Below are 25,097 nucleotides of genomic sequence, written 5' to 3'. Positions count from 1 at the left end.
AACACTCATTCACAGATAAAACTCACCCTTCTATTCTCCGTTTATGCCTCACATTATTTGAGACAGAAAACATTCACCTATCCACTTCGCAAAGTTCATTCTCGATTAGAATGGAAAAATACTGTCTCGATTCCGCTCTTCTATTCTCAGAAATTTTTGCATTCCCTCATTTGCCTCATTTGCTTGAGCCAGCGAGTATCTCTGTAAAATCATTCGTTTTTCACTCAAATCATTGAGCCTCGATCGCGGCAGTAAAATATAGGTAGATAGTTGAAATCGAGTTGTTTCCTGTGCACATTTTTTTTGTTTCTAGTATGAAACGATCTAAGCCAACGCAAAAGACCATATTAACGCAAGTTATTGATGAGCGGCAAGGTGGATTTCATGTGCACTTGAATACTGACAAGGAAAATAGTAAAAGGGAAAATAAAATCATACATACACGCAGATTCAATCCATTTTGATTCACTTGTTATTTTGTTTCGTGCGATCCTTCCAAAGGAATATTCATTCATTGAATGTTGTTTTCCACTCTTTGTTTTGTTATGTTTTCTATCAGTCCTGAATGAAGATGGTCGGGGAGTGTAAAATGATTCATCGTGCAATCTCACGATTGTTTGCTGCATTCTTTTCGCCATGATTACTCCAAGCAGATACAAGAGTGATTTATAATCAGGTGTGGAGAAATGAGCGAATGAACTTTTCCATACTTGTTAGACAGTTGAACTACCTTTTTTTGCTCGTAACAAACCGTTTGACGGTTATGAGTACATATAACAAACGGCCCTTTTCAGAGCTACTATTTGGAGTTTTAAAATATTTATGAACAGTGGAAAAAATTACATTTGAAAAAACAACTGTTCTGAACAATGACAGTCCTACGTCAAACTTCCGTCCGTGCCCCCTGCTCAGACCCTTCTACTATTTTTTAAAAGGATTCAAACTTTGCAGTTCAACCAAAAGAATGGATTTTCTTTTCCATCAAAACAGCAACAATGTTGCAATATACATGCATAGTCTGAAGTTTATCACAATATACCATCTGTATATTTATTTGCATTTCATAAATAATCTACTATCAATTACATAGCACCTCCGAAAAAAAATAATTTAACTATGTACATCATGATCCTATGAATTTTCTATCGCTGCCGTTATCTTATTTTTTCGTTTATTCTCGCTATCATATGCTCGAGTTGACCATCGTTGCCACGACTTTATGCTTCAGCGCGTATCTCGGCATGTGTGGTCGCATATTTTCGAGAGGATTCATCCAGTTGCTTCCGACTAAAGGTGAACGACCTACTGTGAAACGGGGAAAGTTTAATATGTATTTATTAAAATATTTAGAAAAAAAAACTGGTACTCAATAGCGACAGCTTGTAGCGTAACTCCAATGATCATGAATATTCCGCAGCCAAGAACAATAATCCAGTTGTTAACTCTCCTAACACCTTTAATTCCATAATATGAATCTGGGTCAGGCTTCCGATAGTGGGAAGGATTTGGTTGCCATGGGCTGTGTGGAAGAGATGACAGAACAGAGAACGTAAAATGAAATTCACGCCAACATGCGGACCGATACGATGCAAATGTTGCAACTGAACCGATATTAACAAGCGGAAAATTGATTAATCGCTGTTGCGAAAGTAATTTCAATTACAGTGCTCGCTGTACCGTTATGAGCGATCGATAAAAGCGAAATAATACCAGTTAAATTGAAATAATTGTTTCGGACGTATGTAAAGGACTTTTTGGGCCTTCAGTTATCATGGATTATGGAAACTGCTAAATCATTCATTTTAAGATAGAGCATATTTTTTTTTAGAATCCGGAATCACAAAATCAGTTGTATCATGGGATTGGTTAAAGGTACAAAAAGATAGAGATGCAGATGCGGATAAATTATTGTTCTTCTCAGAAAAAAATACTGAAAAATTATTCCGCCACAGTACTTTTCTTCCGTTACAGTACTTATCTTTTACCATCCATCAGTTTGGACTCTTTGTTGGTCAACCTAAGCGGCCATTTTATTCCACGATCGCTTTATGTCTGCAACATATCGAGCCACTTTGGCACCCGTCTTCGAATTCCGCTTGACGATTGCCCAATATTTTTCGACTTAGCGGAATTGGGAGGATTGAAATGAAATGTAATCCCCATTGTCACGGTACCACTGATGCACCTCTCGGCTGTAGTGGCAGCTTGCCATATCTGGCCAACACTTCACCTGACCTTTGTGAACCTTATTAAACGGAAGGAGACGTTTCTGCAGACGAATACATTGTCTTGAATGTGAGGAGAACCTTTGTTTTCTTGCCAAATCAAGAACTTCCTGGCAAATTTATCAGCGTCCTTATATAATTTCATGCCTGGAACCTATTCAAAACCCCTCTTCACATACGTTTCGCATCCATCAACATGCATCCGTACTTCGTTTAAGCCTAGTAGTACAACTTTCGAGTGCGTTTTTTGGTCACCAGACATCCTGTTCGTTTGCTTGCAGGCACGGAAATTACAATAACCTCGCATTCTCTCCGGATGGTACTTTGGTTAGAGTTGTGTTTAATGGTGATGTCGTAGTCCGAGAGTCTCGGGTTTGCCTCATTTGTTCTCAATACCTTCAATCTCAGCTTCCGCTCGTAAATTCCACTAAGACGCGTAGACTGATCCATCCGAACAACAATTGTATGATCATGAAAACGTTTCAGCACACACGGTCGATTGAGCCTGTTTCGGGGATTTCGCGATTTTAGTACCTGTTTTGGTACCTGGTACCTGAATTTTTTATGTGAGTGCCCAAAATCAAATTTCTTCTCTCGATTCCTATAATGAACTTATTATTCGTTTTTTAAAACAAAACGAATCAACGAGACATTTTTACCGTCAAAAGATACAGGTTTTCCAAACAATTTGCTGTCAAAAGTTTTCAGATATGCCTACTGAGACCGCTACTATGAAATGAACAGTGTTCCGGAATCTAATTGATTAAAACCATGGTTGTTTCAATATCAAATACCAATGAAAATACGTAAATTTAAAGAAACGAACCAGCCTACGGCTGAAAGTCTCTCAAATAAGGACAATAATCAAAAAATTAAAAATAGTGTAAATAACATCTCGCTGAGAAAATTAAGTTCTTCGATTGAATGTAGTACCATTAAAGACAGTGGCTACTCGCCCGCCTGTTCGAAGTGACAGACAGGTATACAATCTCAGAATAAAGTGGATTATTTCACATTTGTAGCATAGATGAGGAACTATCGAAGGTTTTTTTTTTATATCTGTATTATAGGTGACTTTCAACTCATTTGGCTGGTTCGTCACTTCAACTTCCATTTTTGGAAGAATGTCGGGAGTGAGAATTGAACTCGTGACCTTTAGCGTGAGAGGCATGGATGTTACCACTACGCCAGATCGCCTCCACCAACTATCGAAGGTAATTTATTTATAATTTCCAAATTATCCCCAATTTCCTTATTTTCTTTGGGGTGAAACTTGTCCACAGTGAATGATGTAATCTGATGGCTAGGCTTGACTACACCACACAACTTGCACGCAACACAACACTACGAAATAATCAATAATGACTACCGGGTTCAAACCTTTCATCTGAACACGCCGTCAGCTATGTATGAAGAAGTTCACTACTAGTAATGTGCCGCTTTGCGTAGAAATGACGTTTGAGGTTTAAAGTTTTCTCCTGAACTGATGGAAACGATCGAAAACCTTGATCGCCGGCAGGGATCCCGCGTTACAGAAATTTATGAACATCATAAATGTTAGTGGAGCCTCTGGTAGAATTCAGAACTTTGATGCGGAAACATGTACTACAACCAGATGTCGTCACGCATTCATGCTTGAGTTTAACACTGTATTCTTGCTCAAACTTTTTGCGAAGACGGATGTTCTTTATCAAATTTTTCAAACAAAAGAATTAGACGTAGTAGAACGTATGTGTAACGTCAAGATTTGCGTTGCTTCTAAAGCGGAGCTCAAAGCAGATCATCATTTCGACAGTACGTTCAAATATGCAATTGATGTATCTGGCGAAACTGTGAATGACAGTAACGTTATCAATTGCGTTACACGTTATATGACTCGATTATTGACAAAAATTATTGACGAAATGACGGAACGATTCCCTACTAGGAATTTGAAAATTATGTTTTATACCACTTAAAATTCGATGAAGCGAAGCTTTATAATGAGCTGACTATTCTTCGCTCATGCGAAGAATTTGAGGACAAAAAAATTATATACATAATTTTGATTATCGTTGGACAAAACTTGCATCAAACCTCCTCCAGAATAATACTGACATTGCCTAATACAACGGCATCCGTCGAAAGAACTTTTTGTGATCTTCGACAGATCAAGAGTTACATGCGGTTGAAATAGGACCAGGCACGGTTATTCTGAATTAAAGGGTGTGTCACATCAAATTGCATCACGGAAAAAACGCTGTAGAAATTTAATTTTTAGGAATTATATCTTCAGCTTTCGCTTATAATCAGATAAGAGTGTATAGATCACGTTGGCCATGCTTCACTGTCAATTTTTCGTAAATTTGGAAAAATGTCGTCGAACGAAAAAGAGCGTCGTGAATTAATCCTGTGCACTCATTTCGAGAATCCGAAGTTGTCACATCGGGACATCGGTAAGATGTTGGGAATCGTCCAATCCACGGTCAGCAGAGTACTAAAACGATACTTCGAGAACCTAACCATCGACCGGAGGGTGAAGAACGGCAAAAATGGATGCTCCGTCAGTGAAAAAGATTACAAGCGCGTAGTTAAGCAGTTTGGACGTGATCCGAGAAGTTCGGTCCGGGATGTCGCCAATAAGCTGAATTTGTCAAGTTCATTCGTCCAGCGGACCAAGCAGCGGGAGGGCCTGCGTACATACAAGGTTCAGAAGGCTCCTAACCGCGACGAAAGGCGAAACATGGTGGGGAAGACGCGAGCCCGGAAGCTGTACACCGAAATGCTGACGAAGCCGCATTGCCTGGTAATGGACGACGAAACCTACGTCAAAGCGGACTTTCGTCAGCTGCCGGGCCTGTTGTTCTTCTCCGCAGAGGACAAATTCAGCGTTCCGGAGGAGATTCGCAAGCAGAAACTATCCAAGTTTGCCAAAAAGTACATGGTGTGGCAAGCGATTTGCTCTTGCGGAAAGCGGAGCGCCCCCTTCGTGATGACCGGCACGGTAAACGGGCAGGTTTACCTTAAGGAGTGCCTACAGAAGCGCTTACTACCACTATTGAAGCAGCACGAGGGCCCGACCATCTTCTGGCCGGATCTCGCTCGGTGCCACTATTCAAAGGACGTGTTGGAGTGGTACGAAGCCAACGGGGTCACCTTCGTGCCAAAGGAAATCAACCCGCCCAACGCGCCGGAGCTTCGCCCAATAGAGAAATATTGGGCGATTACGAAGCAGGTCCTCCGGAAGAACCCAAAAGTTGCCAAATCGGAGACGGACTTCAAGAGAAAATGGATTTCTGTTAAAAAAAAACTACAACCTGACGTTGTACAGAACCTTATGGACGGGGTAAAGAGGAAGGTGCGAGCATACGGGCTTGGGCTCGAAGTATGAATAAAAAGAAAATGCCAAAAGTTGTTTAATAGTTTTTATTTTACTGTCTAAAATTTTCGAAAGGATCGGTCTGGGCGAATTTCTACAGTGTTTTTTCCGTGATGCAATTTGATGTGACACACCCTTTATGATGATGTCTGTGGAGAAAGATTTCCTTTACGAGGTAATTATTGATAAGCTTGCGCTCATAGTTGACCGTAGGATTCCTTTGTTATATGAATAAATGTTAAGAAATGAAAGTGTTCAAATCTATCATCACAATACTGCTGTTTTAATGTTGTCACAGCCCTAGGGGTGCGACGCACCTCATGACACGCAACATAAATTTAGCAGCGCCCGGGTGCGATCCTGGCTCGTTATTTGTCAACAGGTTTGTTGTGAGTGGTGAAAAGCAGGGTATAAACAAAAGATTGATTTGAATAGCGCAGATAGTGGTGAAAAGTTTCAAGAATTGTTCTTATCCTATGAATTTGAATTTGTTATTCTACCTAGATCTAGCTTAAAAATACCTAATTAAGCTTAAAAATACGAGCCTTAAACTACATTATCCTTAATTAGAAAAACATAAAGGAGGTAAACCTGCTCAGCAAATTATATTGTAGTCAAGCTAACCATTTGCACTTACAGTAATTGGTAGTACGAAGAAAGTACGAGGATTGCGACTAGTACGGGCAAAATAACAGTAAAGGAAACTGAACGTGAGTGGTTGCATGCATATTCTATTCAAAAACATTTCCTTTAATGTATCAAAATCAAAATTATCCTCCTAATGCAACACATGAATTGTAAATTAAACCAAACTGATTATGTATTTCTCCCTAAAGGGATTTTATAACTCTTTCTCTTTCCTGAAAATACACGAGTTACAAAATCGGAAATCGTCTTTTCTGTCTGTCCGTTTGCTATCGCAAAATTTTATACAATCCGTTTACGATCGGGGGCTTGAGTTGGTCAGTATGTCTAAGAGAGGTGAGAGCCAGAAGCGGGGAATTTCTCCCGTGAGCGATCCTTCGCTAGTAGGAAGCTGTGAGATATGTCTGAAACCGGACGATGACCGTATGGTAGCGTGTGACTCATGCGAACGATGGTACCATTTCACGTGTGTTAGTGAGGACTCGAGTGTACAAGACCGGGATTGGAGCTGCAAGAAATGTCTCGAGGCGGCGAATCCTCTTCCAGCCGGTACATCTACCCCTAATACCAATACTGGAACGATACCAAAGTCGAGTAATAGCAAGCCAACGGAATCGAATCTGGAGGAATACGTACAGAAGCAGCTAGCGGCGATGCAGAAAAAGTTCGAACGATTGTTGAAGGAGAAGGATGACCAGCGAATGAAGGAGCTCGAAGATCAACGGAAGAAATATGAGCAGGATCTAAAAGATACGGAGCAACGTGTGCTAGATCAGATGGAACAGCGACATCGGAACTCAGGCCGAGGCAGACTTGTGGCGAATCCGACTGAGAATCTGCCCGGGCAAATAATGCTTGGCGACGGATTCACAGGATGTTCGACTGACCATCATGACTCGTAAATAATGAACAGTAGAAGGTTAACAGCGAGTTCTACCAGTAATCAACCCTTGCAGATGGCAAGCGGTGGGTCAACGGCGAGTGGGATAAGAAATTACCCGATGCGTTGGGCGTCTGGATTTGGACCGACGGCTAGTTCGACGAGTAATCCGTTACCGCAAATCAATGTGCGCGATGTGAGGCAGGGCGATGAGGCTCTAGCACAGGAGCTAAGGATGCGAGAGGATATGCAGGCTTTAGAAAGAAAGCATTTGGAAGAGCGAAGCCGTCTCTTACAACGGCAGAGGAAAATCGACGGAGATGTAACTGGTGCAGGTGCTGTCTTGAATCCTCAGGCGACAAATATTCCAACCGAATGTTAGTGGTTTCTTTGGTATTCCTTCGCTGAGTCAAAGCCAGGTCTCGGCACGTCAGGCTGTCAGTAAAGATCTTCCCGTATTCTCTGGGGATCCAGAAGAATGGCCGCTATTCCATGCAAGTTATGAGAATTAAACCAGAATTTGTGGATATAGTGACGAAGAAAACATGCTACGACTACAACGATGCCTGAGGGGAAAGGCTCTAGAGGCGGTGCCTTGCCGTTTGTTACATCCGACAAATTTACCCGGAGTAATCGCTACGCTGCGAACCCTTTACGGAAGGCCGGAAATCATCGTCCATTCCTTGGTGAATAAGATCCGGGAGATGCCACCTCCGAAAGCGGAGAAACTTCACACGCTGATTCACTTCGAGAGAACAGAAACTGTGCAGGAAGTGTCTTCGTAAGCACTTCGGCGCCTGTCAAATCAAAACACCATGCGGAAGGAACGGCTGCACGTTCATGCACAGTAAACTACTGCACGATGACAAGCGATATAGTAAACCTACGACACCCGAATCTGCGATGCCGGCAAACGAGAGTACGACAACACAAAGCTGTAATATGCACACAAAAGCGACGAAGAAGGTTTTATTTCGCTACGTGCCCGTAACCATATACGGTAAGGGGAGGCAAGTAACAACTTATGCGTTCCTCGATGATGGATCGTCGGCAACCCTGATGGAGCACAGCCTGCTGATGGAGCTTGGTCTGAAAGGAACTCCTTATCCGTTATGCCTTGATTGGACGGGTGGACAACGACGTCAAGAAAACGAGTCAGTCGTACTGGGACTGAAGATTTCCGGAGTGTATGAAGCCAGTGAGGTGTTCAAGCTCCCAGAGGTACATACGGTTCGAGATCTTTCTCTTCCGAAGCAGTCGGTATCCCTTCCGCAGATGGCTGCCAAGTACCGCTACCTTACAGGGCTTCCACTGGAATCCTACGATAATGTTTCTCCACGAATCCTCATAGAAATGAACAACTGTCGTTTAGGTCATGCGTTGAAAAGCGTAGAAGGAGGTGAGAATGAACCAATAGTTTCCAAGACTTGGTTGGATTATATATGGTCTTTGTGCGCTAGAATCCGGTACGAACAACTCTGACTACAGCGGTTATCACAGCTTTCACATCTGCCCGTGTGTCAAACAAGAAGAAAATAACCTAAATACAGCCTTGAAGGAGTATTTTTCAATCGAATCGATGGGGATTTCCAGCCCGTCTACGTCGTTGGTTTCGAAGGATAATGAGCGGGCGATGAAGATTTTGTGCACAGAAACACGGTTAATAGGATGCCGCTACGAAACTGGTCTGCTGTGGCGTTATGACCAAATAAAACTGCCTGACAGTAAAGGGATGGCCCTGAAACGCCTAGATTGCCTCCAGAAGCGATTGAAGCGAGAGCCTAAGTTAGCTGTTGAGATGCGTGCGAAGATTTTAGAGTACGAGGAAAAGGGATACATTCGACGGCTCTCAGCAACGGAGAAGGCAGAGAAACACCCCAACGATTGGTATTTGCCGGTTTTCCCTGTTACCAACCCAAACAAACCAGGGAAATTACGAATTGTGTTTGACGCGGCGGCAAAGGTTAACGGTTTCTCGCTGAACTCATTCCTCCTTATGAGGCCTGACCAGCTGGTATCTCTGCTTGCTGTCCTATACAAGTTCCGTGAGTTTCGTATCGCCGTTGTAGGAGACATACGAGAGATGTTCTTCCAGGTTATGATGAAGAAACAAGATCAGCGAAGCCAGATGATTCTGTGGATCAGCGAGAATCCAGACAGTGAACCCGAAGTGTACGTAGTAACAGTTATGACAATCGGTGCCGCATGTTCTCCGAGTAGTGCGCATAATGTCAAGAACCGGAACGCTGATAGATTCGAAAAACAGTATTCAAGAGCAGTCGAGTGTGTTAAGTACGAGCATTACGTCGACGACATGTTGGCGAGCGTCGAGACTGAGGAAGAGGCTGTGAAGTTGGCCAGTGAGGTGCGATTCATTCACTCTCAAGGAGGATTTGAAATACGCAACTGGCTGTCGAATTCAAGTTTTGTTGTCGAGAGTCTACACGAAAGATACGCTACGGAGAAAAGTATGAACTTCTGCGCGGAGATGTCAACGGAGAAGGTGCTTGGAATGTGATGGGACACCATAACCGACACATTCACGTTCAAGGTATCGTCGAAGCACGATGTAGAGCTGCTATCCGGTGTCAGAATGCCTATAAAACGTCCTGAGTACGTTGATGGCGGTGTACGATCCAATGGGACTCATCGCTAATTTCCGCATCTACCTGAAAATTCTACTTCAGGAAATTTGGCGCTCTGGATGTGGATGGGATGATGAGATCGGCGGAAAGTTGGAAGATAAGTGGAAGATATGGATCGAAGCGCTGCCTAACGTTCGCCGAGTTAGAATTCCTCGTTGCTATCGAATTACAATGTCCACTGAATCGACCAACAATGTAGAATTACATAGCTTCTGTGATACTAGCGAGAACGGGATGGCCGCAGTAGCCTATTTCAGATTTGAAGAAGAAGGTAAAGTAGAGAGCGCGTTGGTTGGATCGAAAACACGAGAGGCTCCGCTGAATTTTCTCTCAATTAAAGATGTGGGAGCGTACCTTGCCAAAAAATAGTCCATTGTATAAACTGAGCCCGATCATCGATAATCATGTCCTTCGAATGCGTGGACGTATCAACGCATGTGAATGGGTAGATGAAGCTGCCAGAAATCCAGTTATTCTTCCGAGACAGAACCACGTGACTAATCTGCTGATTGCCGAATACCACGTAGCGTACCGTCATCAGAACCACCACACAGCGATAAATCAGATTCGGCAGAAGTACAGCATCCCTCGCCTTCGTTCAGAATTCGAACGAGTCCGCAGAAATTGTCAGCGTTGCAAGATTCTATAAGCAAGTTCCGAGCCCCCAGCGATGGGAAATCTTTCGCCAGCCCTGCTGGCAGCGTTTCAGCGGCCATTTTCATACACCGGGGTAGATTACTTTGAGCCGATGTCTGTGACAGTCGGTAGGCGTCGGAGAAAAGATGGGGAGTGCTTCTCACCTGCATGACAAGCAGAGCTGTGCATATCGAAATCGCTCACTCGCTGACGACAGATTCATGCATCCTAGCGCTGAGAAATTTTATCGCCAGAAGAGGTTCGCCACTGGAGTTTATAAGTGACAGAGGAACGAATTTTATTGGAGCCTCACGAGAACTGCGCGATGCTCTGAAAAAAGTTGATGAGAATAAACTGAAAACCGAGTTTGTAAGCCCTGGTACCACGTAGACCTTTTATTCCTCCGGCTGCTCCTCATTTCGGTGGCTGCTGGGAGCGCCTAATCCAGTCCGTGAAGAAGAATATGAGTGACTTCGACCCGCCGCGCTTGCCATCGGATGTAATCTTGCGCTCCATGTTAATGGAGATCGAAATGATATTAATCTCGAGACCGCTCACCGACATACCACTAGACAACGACACTGAACCTCCTTTAACCCCAAACCATTTCTTGTTAGGTTCTTCAAACGGGAATAAGCCCCCGATCATCTTCGACGACAGATTCACGGTTTTGAAGAGATCTTGGAAAATGGCACAATTATACGCCGATAGCTTCTGGAAGAAGTGGGTAAACGAATACCTGCCTACTTTGACCCGCAGGACAAAATGGTTTCAACCCGTAAAACCTATTCAGAAAGGCTACCTAGTGTTGATCACCGACTGCAATCTTCCTAGGAATTGTTGGCCACGAGGACGCGTGGTCGAGGCTATCCAGGCCAAAGACGGGCAGGTTCGGTGTGTAACTGTGCAGACAGCTAGAGGACTTCTCCAGAGACCAGCGACTAAGGTTGCGGTGCTAGATATCGGTGCAAAAGAGGGTAAGCCACGTGGATCTTAGTGGCGTACCGAGGAGGAGTGTCACAGCCCTACGGGATGCAGCACCCGGGTGCGACCCTGGCTCGTTATTTGTCAACAGGTTTGTTGTGAGTGATGAAAAGCAGGATATAAACAAAAGATTGATTTGAATAGCGCAGATAGTGGTGAAAAGTTTCAAGAATTGTCCTTATCCTATGAATTTGAATTTGTTATTCTACCTATTTCTAGCTTAAAAATACCTAATTAAGCTTTAAAATACGAGCCTTAAACTACATTATCCTTAATTAGGAAAACATAAAAGAGGTAAACCTGATCACCGAATTATATTGTAGTCAAGCTAACCCTTTGCACTTACAGTAATTGGTAATACGAAGAAAGTACGAGGATTGCGACTAGTACGGGCAAAATAACAGTAAAGGAAACTAAACGTAAGTGGTTGGCATGCATATTCTAGTCAAACACATTTCCTTTAATGTATCCAAATCAAAATTATCCTCCTAATGCAACACATGAATTGTAAATTAAACCAAACTGATTATGTATTTCCCCCTAAAGGGATTTTATAACTATTTCTCTTTCCTGAAAATACAAATCAATACAAAATCAGAAATCGTCTTTTCTGTCTGTCCGTTTGCTATCGCAACAAATGTTGTAAGTGTTGATTGAAAAAGACTTCCTGTGCGTGCGTTTCTTTTTTCGAGAGACGAGTATCGATTTTCTCTTGCTCTGTTTTTTTCTCCAATATGTATAATTTAAACACTTTTTTGTGTGACATGCATAATATAGGGTTGGGGATAAAGAAATGGGTTATTTCTGATCGAAATTTGGCGCTTTATTTAACATATCTAAAATTATCCAATTTAAGTCAAATATGCGCCGTTTTGTTCGCAAACTTGTTGCCATTTAGAAGGCAACTTGATTATCCCCCCTTATAAACCCCCCCCCTCCCCCCTTCTTATTTGCAAAAAACTCAGACAGACAGTTTTCGCAAACCTCTTTTGAGGCCAACTTAGTATCATCAAGAGCGTTTTGCATGGACCGGAAGAGATGATAATCACTTGGAGCCAGGTCCGGACTGTACGGTGGGTGCAATAGGACATCCCATCCGAGCTTCCGTAGCTTCTGGCGGGTCATCAAAGATGTGTGAGGCCGAGCGGTGTTCTGGTGGAATACAACACCATTGCTATTGATAATTTCTGGCCGCTTCTGGTCAATCGCCTGCTTCAAACGGTCAAGCTGCTGACAGTAGAGAACCGAGTTGAGGGTCTGGCCATAGTTGAGCAGCTCATAGTGGATGATTCCCTTCCAATCCCACCAAACACACAGCAAAAACCTTCCTGGCCGTCAATCCGGGCTTGGCAATGGTTTAGGCCGGCTCATCGCGCTTCGACCACGACTTTTTTCGCTTTAGGTTGTCGTACGTGATCCACCTTTCATCACCAGTCACCATCTTCTTCAAAAATGGGTCTAGTTCGTTCCGTTTCAGTAGTGCATCGCAGGCCTTGATTCAGTCTAAACGATTGTTTTGCGTCAACTCGTGTGGCTTTTTTTGGAATCCAATCTTCTGCAAATGGTTCCAAACGGTTTTATGGTCTATACTCAGTTCCTGGACAATCGAACGAGTGCTCACATGCCGGTCTACTTGGATGATTTCAACGATTTTATCGGTTTCCACGACGATACCAGTACGGGGTGTATCTTCGACAGCCACTACACCAGAACGAAATCGATCAAACCAACGCTGTGCTGTGCGAATCGTTATAGTATCGGGTCCATAATTGCTTGGTGGACTCCATCTTTGACGCGCTATAACTTGAGACTGAAAAGGACAATCACAACACTGTCAAAACGACACTTGTAGATTGTCGTCTTTAAATAGCCGTATAGTATGATCCGATGCGATAAGTACAACACAAGATATGTTTAAGTGTTGCCATATATTGACAATATACGACATTTATTTTTCCCCAACCCAATATATAGAAAAACTTTTATTACATTATATGAGCTGTAATACAATATATTATTACACTATGCAACATAACATATCGCAATTATTGTTACGGATCGTTTCTCATAGCAATTTATCGTATATTTCCCAAAAACAGTATACGAGCTGGAAAAAAGTGATTGGTTGTGTGCATTCAATCTTAGAACTCGAATTATTTTCTGTAATTTTGTGTGGCCTGCCTTCTGCTAATGATATTCGATCACATATTTCAGAGTTGTTATTTCCAGTTGATATCTGTATGCATCAATTAAATTAATTCCTTCTTCGAGGAGGAGATAGGAGCTATAATTATATACAAGTTGGAAAGAGAACTTTCCTTTTTTAATTGCACTATACCTATTTGTTTTCAACATTTGTTGATTGTGGTTGAAAAAACAAGGTGCCAAGACTCGAATAGTAAAAAAAATCCAAATCAATTCACCTTTCAACGTTTCTAATGCTGTTCATTTTCATTTCTAATTCATCTAATTCATTTCTAATTCAGTTTCTCTGAATTTAGCATGATTGTCGTTTCAAATTTTTCTCGGTAGATCAGATTTATATTTCGAAGTCCTTGGTCCGTTGGTTGAGTCATAGAAGCTTCATTTGGTATTTGTAGAAAACAGCTCATATTAATCTATTGCAGTTATCCGCCAAATTAATAAAACGGCTTTAGCTTGTAGTGTTTTTTTTTTGACGTAGAACTACGTCTTTCAGGAAGGGTGCTAAATCAGAAAACAGGTCACGTTTTTATGAAATAAAGTTAACGTTAAGGGAGGCGATCTGGCGTAGTGGTAACATCCATACCTCTCACGCAGAGATCACGAGTTCAATTCTCACTCCCGACATTCTTCCAAAAATGGAAGTAAAAGTGACGAACCAGCCGAAATGTGCTGAAAATCACTATAATAGAGAAAAAAAAAAAAAAAAAAAGTTAACGTTAATAACTATTTTCACTGTGAACGAATTCTCATGATTTGCATACCAATGGAATCAGAAATTCTCTAAGATTTGTTTGATATGCTATACATAACAATTCGCTAATCTCTAAACGGTTTAAATTCATGAAAACTGGAAGAACTTTTTTCCCATACATTTGTTCTGCCGATTTGTGCGCTAACCCTATCCGTATTTCGAATGCTTATAACTTGAACATTTCTTTACAGATTGGAAAGATGTTTGCATCAAGTGATAGCAAATATTTGAGCGCGTCTATCACAATTAATAAAATGTTTGATTTCCATGTTTTAATGTTTTGAAAAGTAAACTAGATTCGTCGCATTTAAATACCTGGTTGAAACTATCTATTACCCAATAATCGGCCGAAAACTTTTCGTCACATAAAATGATTTAAGTTTACGAATGCTTTTTTCAAAATTAAGACACTACTAAACAAAAACTTAAACATACCATCGATTCGAATCACGTCCGTCCCGGAGGGTCTTTTGTCTCGCCTATTTGTCTTTCCAAAGGAATAAATAAAAACTTCAATTCACAAAAGCTATCGATTACATTCTAATGGAATTTGAACAATTAACGAAATAGAATACTGAATCTCGAGAAACGGCACAGGCCGTACATCTCATTCCAAACAATCAAAGAGAAAATTGCCAGCTGCCAGGATTCATATTCTCAAGCTGGAGAGAATACAATATCGTTGCCTGCGTATAGCCATGGGGTGTTTGCATTCGACACATACGATGAGTCTCGAAGTTTTGGCAGGAGTACCCCCGCTTACTCTTCGGTTCACAGAATTATCCTACAGATTTCTCATCCGTTGCAAGATCATGAATCCATTGGTGATTGATAATTTCGAAAATCTACTCCAACTGACTCCTCAGTCAAGTTTTATGTCTTTATATCATGAGTACCTTACCCACGACGTGCACCCTTCACCAGGCATCTCCAACCAAGTTTGCTTCCCATACTTTTGCAATTCCTCTGTCATTTTTTATCTGTCCATGCGACAAAAAATCCATGGAATCCCAGATCATCTACGCTCCGATTATATTCCGCCGATATTTTCGGCAGAATATGGGAAAGTTAGATCTGATAAAATGATCTTTACTGACGGTTCATACATAAACGGGTCCACTGGCTTCGGCATCTTCAATGAAAATTCCAGTGCCTCTTTCAAACTCAAAGATCCTTGTTCCGTGTATGTCGCTGAACTGGATGCGATATACTACGCACTGGGGATCATTGAAACATTGCCCATCGACCACTATTTTATTTTTTCAGACAGTCTCAGCTCAATAGAGGCAATCCGCTCAATGAAGGTTGATAAACGCTCATCTTATTTCCTAACTAGAATAAGACAACTATTGAGTGTTTTGGTCGAAAAATTATTCAAGATTACCTTAGCATGGGTTCCCTCTCATTGTTCGATTCCGGGGAATGAGAAAGCGGACTCGCTAGCTAAGGTGGGCGCTTTAGAAGGCACACTTTTTGAAAGGCAAATTGCTTATAATGAATTTTTCCACATTCCTCGTCAGTACACGCTCGTAAGTTGGCAGCGTATGTGGAGTGGAGATGAGTTCGGTCGTTGGTTACACACGATTATCCCTAAGAGGTCTCGACGAGTGCATGGTTCAAGGGATTGAATGTAGGTCGTGATTTCATTCGCGTGATATCTCGGCTTATGTCCAATCACTACAACCTAAACGCGCATCTCTATCGCATTGGGCTCGCAGCAAACAATCTTTGTGATTGTGGCGATGGCTATCACGACATCGAGCATGTTGTCTGGTCGTGTATCCGGTTCCATACTGCTCGCTCTCAGCTCTCTAGAGCACTGAGAGCACAAGGCAGACAATCGGAGATCCCCGTCCGGGATATCTTAGGTAGCCGTGATCCTGATCTTCTGCTTCATCTATACCTGTTCCTCAGGAACGCCGATGTCAACGTTTAATGATGTTTCCTTCGTTGTGTCCCCGTTTTATATCCCTCCTATCCGATCGATAAACTTTTACTTAGTCGCGGCAATACATACACACACTCTTTACAGATACACGGGCCAAAGGTTGTGCAGTCCACTGATCATTCAACAAGAGCCAAAGGTTGTACCGCTCATGACGACTCTACATGAACTGATGATTGCGCCGGTTAGTGACCATTCTATCCTGGATTCCTCGAGTCGAGAAAGACGCACCACGCTAGATATGAGATACAGACTAGGGGGGCGTTGCTGATTAAGGGTCAGCTGCATCCTAATAGGAAGTATCCCGTGTCGGGCACACGTACAGAGCATTGGAGACAGCAACATCCGAATTACGAAAACACTTGTAATACTAACCTCGAGCCAACCGCGAGTAATCGGTTACATATTACTAACATAGATAATAAGAAAAATTGTCAAAGTATTGAACTCCCGGCCCCGTGAGGCTAACGCCATATGAGCCTTGATAAAAATATATATTTTGGAAAAAAAAAGAGAAAATTGCTCAAAATCATCTATAGTTGTTGATCTTGTACTTATGAAAGTAGTACGAAGGACTTTCAAAAGAAATACGCAATATTCGCTACAAATCCCATCATTTCTTCTGCTTAACTAAGCTGGAAATTTTTTGATCAACAATTCAACGATGAATTAAAATTTGCATATTATTTCTTATGTTTTGAAATACGTGTTATAAACGAAACATTTTCAGTGATAAAGTCGGGAGTGATATAAACGAAACGTGATAAAAACGTCCAGTGATATAATCGAGACGTTACTGTAACATGTTTCTCCGTTACATGGAATAAATGTTTGATACAGAAAATATGATAGAATGAAGACAACCCTAAATCGGACAGTTCCTTTCTCGAGTTTTGCTCTTATCAACATATTTAGCGATCCATTTTTATTTATACCAAAAAACCTCACATTCTAAGTTTGGCTCCATTTGCTTGATAAGGTCTCGAGTTACGCAGAAGTTTGCGTTTCATTTGTTTGGAACCCCCCTTTAGATAGGGGATAGGTGTGTCGAATCAACATAGAAACGTTTCGTGCCTCCTAAAATCTCCGCATGCCAAATATGGCTCAATTTGCTTGATAAGTTCTCGAGTTATGCAGAATTTTGTGTTTCATTTGTATGGGTGAAATGTTTCTTGTCCCCTCAAACCTCCACATGCCACATTTGGCTACATTTGCTTGAATAGTTCTTGAATTAAGCAGAAATGTATACTTCATTTGTATGGCAGTCATAATCCAGCTTGTCATCATTTATATAGATGGACGGATACCCATCTTTCCACTGCTCTGCGCTGCGAGGCCATCCTTACCAGCTGCTATATGATGCTTTAGCTGAGTAATGGCCTCCTTAACCTACTTCATCGTAAGAGATGGTACATCTTCTCGTTCACTGCACCGGTGTAGTCCTCATCAACGCCGTCTCGGTCTCCTGTATGCGCGCTGTTCAGGTATTCATCGTAGTGTTACCTCACCCTTTCTCCACTCGTGTTCGTTCGTTCGTTCGATAAAGCAGCTCCATCTCCTCACACTCTTTCTCTTCCAGGCGGCGCTCTTTCTTTCTTTCTCTTTTTCTCTTTTTCAGGAGCGCTCGTCACTAGTCGTCAAACCATTCATTCCGTTGTCCTCGTTGTTCGTACCCGATGATGGTCTCTGCTGTGCTGCTTATCGCTGCTTTTAAGGTGTTCCAGCATTCATCGAGGGGAGCAGCATCCAGTTCGTCTACCCCGATAACGCAATTTCAAGACGCTGCGAGTATGTTGCAGCAACGTTTGGCTCCTGTAGTCGTAGTAGGTGGTACCGTGGTGAGCGATGGTGTCTTATGTTATTGACGACTGACAGTTTAGAACGCAGTCTGAATCGATGTTTGCGCCACGATAGGTTCTGACGTCGATGATATCCGAGAAGTGCCGACCGTCGATTAAAACGTGGTCAATTTGTGTTTCTGTTTGCTGAGGTGATCTCCAAGTGTACTGGAGGCTGTGCTGGAAGAAGGTGCTACGTGTGCCATATTCTTGGAAGCAGCGATGTCGGCCTAATTTTCGTTGGTTCGCGGATAGGCACTGAACCTACCAATTACTGGTCTGAAATATATATTTTGGAAAAAAAACATTTTGCAAGAAGATCCGTTCGGAAAATGAAGATGACAATTTTTACTGGCACCCTAAACGACAATCATCGTCATCAATTCCGAAAATCACCGCTCTTACTGCTTATACAGGAAGTCCAGATGAGGAATAATAATTTTCAAGGTCCAAATATAGCTCGTCATGTCATAGACCTCTCGAACATGGAACCATTCCCAGAACTGTCCAAAGTGCCAGTTCCTAAACTTTAACACGAATTCTTGAAAAACTTGGAACTTAACCAGATTAATTTGCTTCCAATGCAGCCTCAAGTATAGTGAACTCTAATGCTCAAAAATATAGGTGGCTGTGCAAAACAGCTGTTGGAAACCCCTGGCTTAAAGCAACAGTTTATGACCGAAGGCGTGGAGTGTCTGTTCAGATATTGTCGCTGCGCCATTCTAGATTACAATTGAACCAATAAATTTTGTAGGTCGTACAACTTTACTTTACCGGGAATGTTGTCCAGGTGAGCGTTTTCGAAGCGATAGTTCAAAATCATAATTAGCTCTACTCTCTTCTCTACTCAGCACTTTGTATGCCTCTAGGAGCTGCACAAACGCTTTTTCGTTGGGTTTCCGATCAGAATTACTAACGTTAGCGTCCGGATGTAACTACAGTACCGAAAATTGGGAAAAAACTTATAAAAAGAAAGAAAACTTGCCGCTAAAAATATCACTTACTTTTTTCGACAGTTTGATGAATGCTTCTCGAATTTCTTTGGGTGTACAAGTGGGAGCAAGTCTTAACGTATCGTAGTGAGTTTGCCGCATAAATCTAAATGGGGATAGTACTTTATATGTCTACATATATCAAGTATACTTTCATCCAACCTTATGTGTTGCATACACAGGATCGTCCTATATACTTGATTTTGCGAAACTCTTAACATATTGTTTTTCTATGATAATTTAGGGCTCCTAATGTTTATGTTGTTGTCGAATCAGCTGTTCTGGAACAGCGTTCAGGAACATATCCGATCGATATTTTTTCGATATATTAACACTCAGAATAAAAATAAGTTATTAGGATTAGTGTGAAGCAAGATGCTGAAACGATAGGTGTTTCGTTCTTGACACTTTCAAGACTAGACGTGAGACGAGTGGCGAGACATAGCTTTCAGAATTATTTACTTTTTGTTTGGTTGTGTGGTTATAGTTTCATATCAACTCGCTGAGGAAAATAACTGAAGGAAAAAATAAACAAATATATATTCGTGAGAAATAGTGCACTCTCTTAATATAATTTATATCTCAAATATCAGCAGTATTGCCACGGTGTTTACAAAACAAAAAACAACCATATTCAAGGCTCAGGATCTCCCTTGGTAAGAACATCCAACGCAACTGGTTACTTTCCTGTAATATATGGCAAATTATTAACACAAAAGACAACTAATTTGAAAAGTAAACACGAACCTGTTGCAATCATTATCAACCTCCTTTTGCTCTAGCCTTCATGCAAAACCAATAACTTGTAACAGCCCTTTCCGGATCTTATCGATCTGGTAATCTCCTTCCCGGTATATGCACAGCATTCTCCTCATCCCTGATGAAATCAGAGGAGCCACAATCAGCGTTATTTCTTTGCACCATCACCGTAAGCTGATAGTACTCTTTTCCCCGTCGATGGTAACCAAACATTAGTACATATTGCTTGGAAAGAAAGGCATTGATTACTCGGCTAGAAGCGAAAAGATATACTAAAAACATACTTCTGCACTGTTATAATTCGACCACTTATTGAAGTTATCTGAAAAAATAGAGACAGTTATGAGGAACTGTTATAATAGACATCCAGAAAATTACCTAGCTACCTAGCTACAGTAAAGCGCTAGCAGTTAGTTTGCCAACGAATGCATTTGACACCAAAAGATACGATTTGTTTTGAAACAAATTTGTTTTTTCACGACCAATGGCCGAACAGCATTTTTGACATTGTGGTCACATACAACATCCACGTCACGTTCACGTTCCGTCACGTCACGTTGCGTCAATTATTCTTCCATGCAATTCCTTTTGAAGCATTCACATACACCAGCAACGGCAAGTCGAAGTTGCCATTGCCGGTGAATGTGAATGTTTGCATAACAACTGCTTGGAAGAATAATTGACGCAACGTGACTGGACGGAACGTGAACGTAACGTGGATGTTGTATATGAATCGCACTTAAGTCTTTTGAACGGTGCGAAGTAATTTCCTGGAAAAAGGTAGTGAAGATGGTCGAGTTTCGAGCGACATGCTATTTTCAGGAAGTAATTTATCAATTAAAAACGTACATTTTTGTAGAGCTCCTGCTGAATATGAGACTAATGTGATAGCGTGGAATGAATATTTGTGAAATCTCGTCGAAAAAGACGGATAAAAGTGATATTTCCATGTGCCATTTTCAATCCCCCACGTTCATAGAAACAAACGAAGTTTCATTATTTCACCGTTATGTAGTTGATGCTTCGAAAGCTCTTAGTGTCGGTGTGTATGTTGTGAGATAATAATCGCCAATTGTTCGCGTCCTGACATGTCTGCTTTTTGGAAATATGACGCGAACAAAGCCGAAACGCATGCCCCGCCCAATCGACATCACCGACAGTGGGAGAGAAAGAGAAAAAATCTCCCAACGTCGTATGTGTATATAGAGAAAGTGTGTAAATATATCCTTTTATTCAATCTCATTCCATATCCAACCACCAAAAAGTGTAGATGTTATTCCATATTAAACCGTGTCAAATAAAACTGTATAAAGCCAAAAACATCAGCTAGTTTTTAATCAGCAGAACATCATCCTGATTCCACCGGAGAACCAGCAACCATCCAGAAGGAAGTGCCAAAAAGTGATACAGTTCACTTGTGATCGAGGTGGTTCTGTTAACGTGCTTGTGGAACAAATCCGTCCTTTCAAAGGACATGAAAGTGTGCTAGTGTCCTTCCACAAGTGCATAAGCGAAACGCTCGCTCCCCCACCATCATCTGGCACGGCCTTCACATTGGTCCTTTGAGCCGGATCGAAGGAAAAGTACTACCGCAGTTTGATGTGTTTGCTGAATGAAGATTAGTGAAGTGAATTTTGAAACCGAGACAATTGTGCGAACCGTGAAAAACTTAGTGACATTTTAAAAAGCGTGATAGTGAAAGAACTAATAATCGTGATAGAAAGTGAAAGAAAGTGACAATTCAAAAATGCCTATCGACCACACACCGAAGAAGTCGGTAGCTGACCCGGAGCAGTTGAAAATGCTCATCCATCAGCGGGGTCAAGTGAAGGGAAAAGTGACCAAAATAAGCCACAGCTTGGAAGCAGCTGAAGATGATCTATCGAAGATTAGTGCTTCTTTAATAAAAGTTTACTCGAAGAAGCTAGAAATTCACTATGCTGAATATAGCGAATTACACCGTGAAGTGTTAGCTATCACTCCGCCGGCGAAGATGGACGAGCAAGACGAGAAGTTGAATGATTTCGATTCTCTACACACCGAAACGCTCGATCGCTTGGAACGTCTCTCGGAGCTGATTAGCAAGCCAGTTAATCCTTGTGCCAGTGGGGCACAACAGGTGATCGTGCAGCAGCAAACTCTCAAGGCACCGATACCTTCCTTCGATGGACGTATGGAGAATTGGCCTAAATTCAAGGCCATGTTTGATGACTTGGTTGTGCGAGGTGGTGATTCCGATGCACTCAAATTACACCACCTGGATAAGGCCTTGGGTGGTGATGCAGCCGATTTAATCAACGCCAAGATGAATTGGGATAACAACTTCACGCAATTATGGAAGCAGTTGTGCGAGCAGTTCGAGAACCCACGAGTGATTGTGAATACCCATATCGATGGATTGATGCAGCTGAAAGCAATGACAAGAGGCAGCTACAAGGACCTGTTGGAGCTCACAAAATCTTGTGAGAGGCATGTTGCTGGATTGGAGCATCAGGGACTGAAGGTGGATTAGCTGTCTGGACTTATCATCACCAAATTGTTGATTTCCCGATTGGACGACCACACCCTACAGCTATGGGAACGGAAGCAGACACATGGTGTGCTACCTAAGTTCGAGGAAACGCTACAGTTTCTGAAAGGTGAGTGCCAAATCATAGAGCGCCTATAAAATTCTCGCCACATTGTTTCGGCTGAAGAGCCTCATTCTAAACAATCTCAAATGAAACCTGTAAATCAAAGAGTCCATACTGTCACATCATCAAACATTTCAAATCCTACTTGTCAAATTTGTACTGATATGCATCGTCATTTGGAATGTTCATCATTTGCTAAACTGTCCATTCCAGAGCGCATTGCTAAAGTGAAACAATTAAGATTATGTTTTAACTGTCTACGTCCTGGACATTGTTCCAAAGATTGTGCCTCCAAGCGATTTTGTGTAAAATGTCAGAAACGACACCATACCTTACTCCATAATGAGTGCCTAGAGTATTCATCTGAAACTGGAATTCCCGCCATGGGAGAGTCATCAAGGAGTGCAACTGATGTTAATGCAGTTCTCAAACCACTTCCGTCAACAAGCGCCAATTCCACTTGTTCTTGCAATCATTTGCAAACCGCCAAAACCGTGATGTTGTTGACTGCCGTGATAAATGTTGAGAATGCAGATGGTCAGTTGGTTCCCTGTCGTGCAATGCTTGATAGTGGCTCTCAAGTGAGCTTGGTATCTGAGATGCTTGCCAATCGTTTGTCAATTCCTCGTAAGTGCATGTGCCTATTACTGGGATTGGCGGAGCGAAAGTTTATGCGAGAGAAAAATTGAATGTAACAATTCTATCGAGGTACTCCGATTTTACCACAGATGTCGATTGCTTAGTAGTACCGAAGATAACTGGCATTATACCAGCTGCTAAAATTAATTATTCGTCTTGGCCAATCCCGGCCGGATTTCAGTTAGGAGTCGACATGTTGATAGGAGCTTCAAAGTTTTTCAGTTTACTGAAATCTGGTCTTCTCCACCTATCCGATGGTCTTCCTGAACTCCATGAGACTCATTTGGGATGGGTTTTCGCTGGAGAGATTGACCACAGTATTTCCACCCTAACTGCTCATCCTGTTTCAATCGACACTCACAGTGAGACTATTGGTCGAATCAGGGAAGCTAATGAAATTTTGTCACCAATGAAATGTAATCCAAGGCCAAATGAATGCGAAGATATTTTGAAATCCATTTTGAAATACAAGCGTAAACACAGAAGAAGATCTCGTGTACAAAATATCACCCTATGTTTTAAACCCAATTTCCATGCCAAACCAAAGAATTCAGGTCAGTCTAGAGAGCTCTCTTGGTCGTATGATCCACCTGAAGTACCAAATTTAAGCGGTCTCTGGGAGGCAGCAGTTAAAGGCCTTAATCACCATCTAAAACGAATTTCAAGGAATGAGCATTTAACATTCGATGAACAGGTTGAGGTTATTTTGAAGTCCCTACCGCTCTATGTTATGGAACCAGATCCTGAAGATTGCAGTGCTTCTTGGCGAGGACAATGCAGCTCAACAACTCCAACAACGTTCAGAGAATGCTTCTCAGCCGGGGGAGGATGTTCGCGCCCCAAAATGTCCTGACATGTCTGCTTTCCGCGCTAAGCGGAAAGTTTTGGAAATATGACGCGAACAAAGCCGAAACGCATGCCCCGCCCAATCGACATCACCGACAGTGGGGGAGAAAGAGAAAAAATCTCCCAACGTCGTATGTGTATATAGAGAAAGTGTGCAAATATATCCTTTAATTCAATCTCATTCCATATCCAATCACCAACAAGTGTTATTCCATATTAAACCGTGTCAAATAAAACTGTATAAAGCTTTAATTTTCTTTCAAATTATAAATCAGAACTTCAGAGTTTGGCTGTCATCTTCTAACTCACTCCGATCCACTTTATTAGTCCATTTAAGTGTTATATAAAGAATACATTGGAATGATCGAGAACAGTTGTTTGTTTCTGATATCAAGCCCGCTAGTGGGTTTGAACCAAGTGGTCGAATATAAAACTATTACAATTCTCCTCCCTTAAGATTCTGATAGAATGATTAAATTCAAATGTAAAATACTACAATGTTATGCTTAATTCGTTGATGTCTCAGAACAATCACTTATTTCAATAGTATTAATATATTCAAAAATAAACAAACTCACTACGTTTACTACTGATCTTACTTCGTTTCGATCGTCTTAATGGAGACGTCTGAGGGTGTCTACGCTTTCGCGTTCCGGATTTTCTTTCCTGTCGGCTATGTTCAGAATGTTCGATTTCAACTGGGCTGTTTGGAACACTAGTTGAGCTGGATCGAACGGCTGCATCGAACAAATTGGAGTCCGATACAAACCCGTAAAAATCTTCTTCGTCGCTTTGAATTGCCTGCTGTTGTTGATAATCATTTTCGGTATCTTGGTTCACTAGGCACTCTGGTGAGATCTGATCGAATAAAATTCTTGTAGACTTTAGACAAAACCTTTATACCTTGATTCTCTAGAAACTTGATGAATGAGGATGAATTGAAAGGAGGTCCTCCGTCGGTAACAACCACATCCGGTAACCCAAACCGTGCAAATAATGTTGTAAATCTCTTTAGAACTTTTTTGCAATCGGTTCCTTGTGGCATTATGTCCAATTCTAACCATTTACTATAGCTGTCAACAATAATTAAAAATACTTTTTGTTGGAAATAAAAAA

General features: G+C 41.7%; 1 protein-coding gene across 1 annotated transcript; it reads right to left on the bottom strand.

Moving 5' to 3' along the window:
- Positions 1-1,019: 1,019 nt before the first annotated feature.
- On the bottom strand, positions 1,020-19,421 carry LOC129777233 (dnaJ-like protein 60). Its single transcript, XM_055783388.1, has 5 exons — positions 19,267-19,421; positions 19,117-19,210; positions 18,887-19,047; positions 1,367-1,519; positions 1,020-1,305 (listed from the first exon to the last, which is right to left on the bottom strand). Exons 1-5 carry the CDS (start codon positions 19,323-19,325, stop codon positions 1,218-1,220), a joined length of 555 nt encoding a protein of 184 aa, XP_055639363.1. The 5' UTR covers positions 19,326-19,421; the 3' UTR covers positions 1,020-1,217.
- Between the last annotated feature and the right edge of the window lie 5,676 nt (positions 19,422-25,097).

Source organism: Toxorhynchites rutilus, chromosome 3 (assembly GCF_029784135.1).
Source record: "Toxorhynchites rutilus septentrionalis strain SRP chromosome 3, ASM2978413v1, whole genome shotgun sequence".
Taxonomy (NCBI): Eukaryota; Metazoa; Arthropoda; class Insecta; order Diptera; family Culicidae; genus Toxorhynchites; species Toxorhynchites rutilus.
The sequence above is the reverse complement of the archived record's forward strand: the minus strand, read 5'-3'. Positions and strand labels throughout refer to the sequence as shown.

Bases quoted from the DNA above. Each gene is read 5' to 3' on its own strand.
- LOC129777233 (XM_055783388.1), bottom strand. From the start codon at position 19,325: ATGTTAAGAGTTTCGCAAAATCAAGTATATAGGACGATCCTGTGTATG. The intron at 19,048-19,116 runs GTAAGTGATATT...TCGGTACTGTAG, and splicing joins TCATCAAACTGTCGAAAAAA to TTACATCCGGACGCTAACGT. The intron at 1,306-1,366 runs GTACCAGTTTTT...CCCGTTTCACAG, and splicing joins CTACAAGCTGTCGCTATTGA to TAGGTCGTTCACCTTTAGTC.